The 7804-nt window shown below is 45.2% G+C and overlaps 1 protein-coding gene and 1 long non-coding RNA gene across 5 annotated transcripts in view; both read right to left on the reverse strand.

Moving 5' to 3' along the window:
• The window catches only part of ZC3H18 (zinc finger CCCH-type containing 18), a 71629-nt gene extending 64252 nt beyond the window's left edge, over positions 1-7377 (reverse strand). Inside the window, exon 1 of one of the 4 annotated variants that reach the window (XM_036440863.2) lies at positions 7147-7377. Coding sequence is in view for 3 of the 4 variants with exons in the window: in XM_045582604.1 (XP_045438560.1) it covers positions 6072-6198 (127 nt within the window). In the remaining variant the exon portion in view is untranslated. Of the gene's footprint in view, positions 1-3823; positions 4382-6071; positions 6699-7146 lie in introns of those variants that run through there. The other 3 variants (XM_045582604.1, XM_045582606.1, XM_036440862.2) reach the window with 3 other exon arrangements.
• On the reverse strand, positions 2599-3815 carry LOC118720700. The gene is made up of 2 exons (XR_004988508.1): positions 2917-3815; positions 2599-2673 (listed from the first exon to the last, which is right to left on the reverse strand). It is a non-coding gene; the product is annotated as an uncharacterized LOC118720700 (long non-coding RNA).
• Positions 7378-7804: the final 427 nt, after the last annotated feature.

Here is a 7804-nt window from a genome sequence, read left to right on the forward strand (position 1 = left end):
ATAGTACACTGTTCCATTTTTGTTAAAACATTTTTTTATTGAGAAGGAAGAGGGAGAGAAACATTGATGAGAGAAGAACATCATCAATCAGCTGCCTCCTGTACACCCCCTAATGGTGATCAAGCCCACAACCTGGGCAAGTGCCCTGACTGGGAAGCAAACCAGCAATTTCTTGGTTCCTGGGATTGATGCTAAACTGCTGAGCCATACTGCCGGGCAGTTCCATTTGTTTTAAACACAGATTATACAAGGTGGAGTAAGATTGTGAGTTCATGACACCAAAACCAAACAATCTATAAGCAAACACCATTCACCAATGAAAGGTGTAGCAAGTCACCACCACTGAGTTAGTTTGAAATATTAGTAATAGTGAAAAGTTAAATGGTCACTTGATTATTCAAATTTTTAATTTAAAATAATATATGGCCCAGCCAGCATGTCAACCTATGAACCAGGAGATTATGGTTTGATTCCCAGACAGGGAACATGTCTGGGACATGCAGGAGGCAGCAGATCAATGATTCTCTCTCTCCCCCTCCCTTCATCTCTGAAATCAATTTTAAAAAAAAATGTATGTCACAGCCATGCTGCTTGACATCTCAGCAAGATCTGGAAACATCCTACATAATAAAAGGCTAATATGCAAATTACCAAACTATGGAATGACCGGTCACTATGATGCATGATGACCACCAGGGAGCAGACACTCAATGCAGGAGCTGTTCCCTGGTGGTCAATCAACTCCTACAGGGAGAGCACTGCTCAGCCAGAAGCCGGGCTCACAGCTGGTGAGCACAGCAGCAGTGTTGGGAGCCTCTCCCGCCTCCATGGCAATACTAAGGATGTCCAACTGATGGCTCAGGCTCAAGTCATCAGTTGGACATCCCCCCAGGGCTCCCAGACTGCGAGAGGGCACAGGCCAGGCTGAGGTACCTCCCCCACTAAGTGCACAAACTTCATGCACCGGGCCTCTAGTACACACATAATTAAATATGTAATTATTTTATATAATGACATAACTATACCTACAGTTGTTTTTCTAGGGGTTATTATTTTTGTGTGCATTTATCAAGAAAATCTTCTATTGCTTTTTTAAAAAAAAATCTATTGTTGAGAGTATTACAGATACGCCCCTCTTTTTCCCCCTTTTGGACTGATAATGTAAATCATTATAATTTAGCACACATTAGGACAAATCACTTATAATTCATCACTTTATAAATAAAGTGGTTTGCAGTAAGAGAAATTTATGAACCAATCAATTCATTCAGTCATTTAAATATATAGTTTTGAAAATGACTCCATTTGCAAAAATTATTTAAAAATTAGTCCTTGTATGATACAGTCTGCAGAAAATAAAAATTCAAGACTACTGCCAAAACCGGTTTGGCTCAGTGGTAGAGCGTCTGTCTGCGGACTGAAAGGTCCCAGGTTCGATTCCGGTCAAGGGCATGTACATTGGTTGCAGGAACATCCCCAGTAGGGGGTGTGTAAGAGGCAGCTGGTTGATGTTTCTCTCTCATCGACATTTCTAGCTCTCTATCTCTCTCCCTTCCTCTCTGTAAAAAAAAAAATCAATAAAATATATATTTAAAAAAAAAAACAAAAACACCACTCCTGTGACTTCCTGGTCTCCTTGTGCAGGCAGAGCCTGTCATTGCACATAGCCCACTTCTATAGTCCAGGGCATCAGCAAAGATGAGAAAGATACTAAGGACAGGGCTGGCTGTTAAGGGCCCCTATACTCTTAACTGTTCCAGACAGAGAATGCGGGCAGTTATAGCAATCAGCCAAGGGCCATTGGCAAACAGGCAGCTGGTCCCTTGGTTAATTATATAATAAAATACATAAGATTTTCCTTTGTGCATAATACCCTATGCCAGTGGTCGGCAAACTCATTAGTCAACAGAGCCAAATATCAACAGTACAATGACAGAAATTTCTTTTGAGAGCCAAATTTTTTAAACTTAAACTTCTTCTAATGGCACTTCTTCAAAGTAGACTCTCCGAGGGCATGGTATTTTGTGGAAGAGCCACACTCAAGGGGCCAAAGAGCCGCATGTGGCTCTAGAGCTACGGTTTGCCGACCACTGCCCTATGCCTATCTCTGTACACATTTTATTACATTGTATATAAGAAATCTTCACAGAAGGGCAGGGACTTGCATCTCCCCAGCTGCTTAAGCTAGCACCTGGTACCTTGTAGGCAGGCAGTCATATGAAACTGATTACTGAACCTATATACATCACTACTTGAAACCAAATCCTGATTTTCATACTTTATAGTCTAGTGGCAACCTTGACACAAAGCTACCTCCTAATCAACCAAAATTGAATGTAATTTCAAACTGGTTTCTTAAAAAATATCACACAACTAAGAGTCTGAAAAACTTCCTCCGACCTTGCAACATACTATCTGTTCATAGCCATAAACTCTCATTACCTATAACAGCCCTCTTTCTGGGCCCAGGTGCAAATTGGTTTGTTTTGGTTTCATTGTTTGATTAGATCCAACCCAAATTGCTTTTTACGTTAGAATAAGAAATGGGGTGGGGGGGGAGAGAGGGCCAAACTTCAAATAATCTAAGAAGTGAGCAAGTAACATGGAACATTTATCTGTTGGTACACTGTATCTTTGTGGGGGTACATGGGCCAGTGCAAACAGTGTGCACTTCTTTTTTTTTTTTTTTTTTTTTAATATATTTTATTGATTTTGTACAGAGAGGAAGGGAGAGAGATAGAAAGCTAGAAACATCGATGAGAAAGAGTCATCGATCAGCTGCCTCTTGCACACCCCCCACTGGGGATATGCCCGCAACCAAGGTACATGCCCTTGACTGGAATCGAACCCGGGTCCCTTCAGTCCCCAAGCCGACGCTCTATCCTTTGAGCCAAACCGGTCTCGGCCAGTGTGCACTTCTGAGTCAGAACTTGAACCCCCAACTCTATTTGCTTCCAAGCTTTAACGATCTTGGGGAAAATTATGTAAACTCGACAGATCTGTTTCTTCATCTCAAATATGGGGATAACGGTATCTACTATACAAGACCATTGGAACAATTAGATGACATGAGCCTGATAATGTGCCTCGCACATTTTTCTTCTTCTTAATCCTCACCCAAGGATATGTTTTTAATTGATTTTTTTTTTCCCCCCCAGAGAGGAAGGGAGAGAGAGAAAGAAACACTCATGTGAGAAACATCGATTGGTTGGATTGGTTGCCTCCAATATGCAATCAGACCAGGAATTGAACTCCCAAACTTTTTGTATATGGGACAACACTCCAACTGAGTCATCCAGCCAGGACTGCCCAGCATGTTTTAATTTAAACTGAATGTGAAGGTGAGTAAAGGCAACCCTCAACTTCCAATAGTAATACTCCTGTCAGGTTCAGTTCAGGTCTCTTGCACTCAGTAATAATTCATTCACTATTTCATGCAGCAAATAACCTATCTACTTAATGCAAGACTAGATTACTAAAAAAAGCCTTCTGCAAAAATTCAACAGCTACCACTGTCCACTGAGAGATCACTACTCTGTGTCAGGAGTTTGATCAATTTCCTCACATCAACCTTCCAAATAAGTGATGGTCCCCTTCATAGGTAAGGAAACCAAGGCTATATAGCCACTGAATGGTTATCCACAGACTGCAACTTAGAGCTGCACCTCAAGCAAGTACTGTCCCAGAGCCCTAGACTCTGCAGCAAATGAGCTTCAGCTCCCTGCCTGGGATCTAACCCCATTTTCTGCTATTATTCCTATAGGAAAATGGGAGCTGAGTTCCAAACTGATTTTATAAATTCTTTTTTGGAACACAGCTCATCCATTAGCTGTGGACTTCTACTGCACCAGTAGATTTTGCCTACTTTTCTTTTCTCCCTTCTACAGTTTTGTGCTGATCCAACTATACTCCTATCTTAGCCCTTATTGAAGCAAAACACACCTTTTCATATAAAAGTAAAAGTTAACATTGATCCAGACTACTAGTTTAAAAAATAGTGATGATCATATGGAGGTCCAATCTATGACACCATTGTATGACTTTTAAACTTGGCTGAAATTTGAATCTTAGATACTTAAACTAAATAGGTATGTCCTCCACAGTTTGAATTATGGAAATTACTTCAATATTCTAAGGGTGCAAAGATAACTTCCCGACTCTCAAAAGGTAGTTCTCAGCACTGAACAGACAGGGGAGATGAAGCCAAAGGTCCTGAGAGCACCTGCTACTATCAGGCAAAGCTCAGTGCTCTTTATGTCAGTGGTGCTTAGCCTTTGGGAGCAAGGTTTACTTTGAGAATAAAATGAAGGGTCAGCTTCCCTCCCTAGAAAAATCTGGACAAACACAATTTATCATCTACTTTAGGGAATTCAAAACCTCCTGAGGTCCACCCATGACCCCCAGATTAAGAACTCTTGCCCTAAATATATTGTACATTATTCTGTTATGTATTCATACTTACCATACTATACGGAGATTATGTGTTTGCAAAGCCTGTTGGAAGGCCCTCCTGTACCCCACGAAGTGCCTCAGTGGAAAGGCTCACACTCACTTCTGTATTCCCTGGGCTCAGCAAACGTCTGGCACTTGGTAGCAGAGCTCCCATGTAATTTACTGTCTAAATTGGAACATGTTTGAGACTGATAGGGGGCACTGTTAACAATTAAAACAAGCATGAACATGGACTGTCCAAGGCACATGGGGATATCTAGTTACCCTAGGAGGCCCTGTGTGATCACCTGGGAGCTTATAATCTGAGGCTGCTCACAGGTGAACATCTTGCAGAGAGAAATATGCCCAAGAATCTATCTCCCTATTATTTATTAGAAGCAACCCAAGTCAATCTTACTGCAATGAAGAGGAGAGTCACTGGGGGTCAGAAGATGGCTGTGTTCCACTGTCTGCTCTGGGCAGGTTAAACTTCTCTCTAGGCGTCTGCGTCCTAAATTAATTTGAGATTAATTCAATTTGGCAAAAAACTAAGTGCATGCTCTCTGGCAGGTGCTAGGAAAACCATGTGGCCTGTTAAGTGTAGACAATGAAATGGAGGGTCCTCTGGTCACGTCTTCACTAACTGCCAGGTACACAGACTTTACTGTTTATTCTCACACAAGCATCCTGTAATAGAGGATTCTTGGTAAAGTTTAGAGCGAATTCTTTTGTCCTTTTATGCATAAAATGGTGAACTTGCCCAGAGAACAGTAACAAGTATTCATCACTGTGTTTCCTCTGCCTACTGCATTTGGCAGATGGTGAGTGATATTCGCTGAATGAAGAAATGACAAAATCTCTTTACTTCATCAACTACCTGTTACATACCAGAAATAAATTTGAAATAAGTGCCTAATTTTTAGAAGACTATACCAGAACTCAAGTATAGCAGCTGCTGTCTCATTTCCCAGCAATCACCCTGGAGGCTGCACATCAATTCCAACAGCACTGCTAAAGGACAGAACACTTTGGGGGGGGGGGGGGGGGGGGAGACACGGACAAAAAACACTTTGGGAACTTCTCTTTTGAATATCCTTTAGAACCTGCAGAACCCTCTCTTGGAGCTCTCAGTGGCAGCAAATCTTCCTTCTCTCAAGGTGGGTCACTTTGAGAAACTGCAGGAAGACATTCAGAACCTGGTCTAGTAAGTGAGGTGAGTTACCAAGGTAAGACAATTTTGGGTCAAATATGGGGTATGACTATTAAATAAGATATATTTCCTCATACGGCTTACCTATTTTACTACCAAAACAGGAGGTTTTGGCAAAGGAGCACCAATGACTTACAAGCATAACCTTTCAGGCTAACAATTTTAAATCGAGAAGCCCCTATTTGAATGACTATAAGTTCTGATACATCTGGTTAAAATCCTGATTCATAACGTCATGTACATACAACATCTGAAGGAAGGCTGGCGAGGTTGTGGAAAGACATCACCCCCAAACTAAGTTTGACCACCAAAAAAACTCAGGGAGGAAGCACTCACCTTGAAATGATCTATAGCTGTTGAAAAAGTAAAGCGCGCGCACACACACACACATACCAAAAACATTTTAAACATGAACAAAGCCACAGCTTACCTGTTTGCTCTCTGGAGTGAGTCCACAAAGCATTCTTACAGAGTTTGAGCATTTCCCACCCCAAACCAGAGAGGAGTTCTAGCTTTAGGGACACACTGGTTACCAGAGCTGACTGGGCTCCACACATATCAGACTGTAAAATTATCAGGCAAGGATCCCTCCTCAGGCTTGGAAGTGGGACTCAGCCTGCATCCAGGCTCACCCTCATAATCCCAACCTCTGCTCTAGGCAAGGACCACTCCGAGGGGTATGCAAGGGAGAAATGATGAGAGCGCTTGCTATGCCTCTGAAGAGTACTTCACACGTCAAACACCTTCTTCAATTTTTCCCAAATAGATGCGACAACTGATCTACTCTTGCAATTTAGTTCGTTGGTATTTAAAATGATCAGCCACTCTACCCAGCAAACTCAGCTGTCATTGAGTATTTAGGAAAACTTAAGTTTTAGCAGGAGCAAGCCTGAGAGTAGGTTCTTCCAGCATCGTGGCTATAGTTTATGCCAAGGACGGGCATTTTTTTTGGAGCTCCAAACCAAAGGGGCAAGGAAGTTAGTTATTCTTAAGAGTGGTGTGCGACTCCGGGCACGGCCAATACCTCCAACCTGTGCACACTGTGAAGCTGGGGGCAAGTTCCAGGAGGCTCAGAAAGAGCCCAACCCCAGTCCGGGAAAGCCGCCTCTGGAAGGAGAATCTACGTGCTTCCTGCCGCCCCCCCCCCCCCCACCTTTGTGGACGACAAACATGTGTCACTCGAATATCCCGGAAGAGAAATGACAGGTTTAGGAGAACCAACCCCAGCGCCGGGCGCGGAGGCAGCCGCGGGGAGCTCGGGCTCTGAGGGGTTCCAGTGTCCCCGGGCCAGCTCGCCGCGGACGGAACGCGGGATCGTGCCTGTCTCAGCGTCCTCTGCCCCGCGTCCATGAGCCACGCTTCGGGCGGGGGTAGGGGGAGCAGTTCGGAGCGCTGCCCGGAGGCGGAGGCGGCGGATTCCCTGGGCCTGGGCTCCGCACCGCCACCACGATCCCTGCCTGACGGTCTCGGCCTCCTTCCCGCCGGCCACCCGCCCCGGCACCTACCTCAGCGCGAGGACAGGGAGGGGGCCACGGTTCCGCTGGGGAGGGGGCGGCGCGGGGAAAGCGTCCCTCGGCCCTTCCGCTCCTTACAGACTCCGGCTTGAGGCGCGACGCGAGCGGAACAAACGGGCTCCACTACCCGCGGGGGCCGGCCATTGTGCGACGTCATCAGGCCGCGACGGTCGTTCTACGGGCAAGCGGGTTTCCCTCGCTTCCCTTGCGTGCCCCGCCCTTCGCCCGCATTCTTCCGGCCTCCGCGCGGTCGCTCCGCGCCGCCTCAACCCCGCGCGGCGGACGCCCGAACCTTTCACTGCGCAAGCGCTCGGGAAGCCCCGCCCCCTGGGGGGCGAGTCGGAGTCTGCGCGTGGCGGCCGCGGGACAACGTCGCCGGAGGGCTTGCGGAGTCGCGTGATCACGTGACCGCAGGTTTGCGTACAGGGTGGGAGGGCCACCCTTTGCACTGGGAGGGTGGCTTCCCCCTGGGAGTTTAACAGCTTCAGGCAGGTTAAAGAGCTTGCGTTCTGTTCAACGTAAGCACCCGACAAAAAGGAATCATTTTTGAGATACTGAGATTAAATATCAAAGAATAAACATTTAAAAAGTATTTCCAGAACGGTACTAAACAGCTTCTGCTCTATTAAATATAATCAGTTTAACAAAA

Source organism: Pipistrellus kuhlii, unplaced genomic scaffold, assembly GCF_014108245.1.
Source record: "Pipistrellus kuhlii isolate mPipKuh1 unplaced genomic scaffold, mPipKuh1.p scaffold_m20_p_17, whole genome shotgun sequence".
In the NCBI taxonomy this organism is placed as follows: Eukaryota; Metazoa; Chordata; class Mammalia; order Chiroptera; family Vespertilionidae; genus Pipistrellus; species Pipistrellus kuhlii.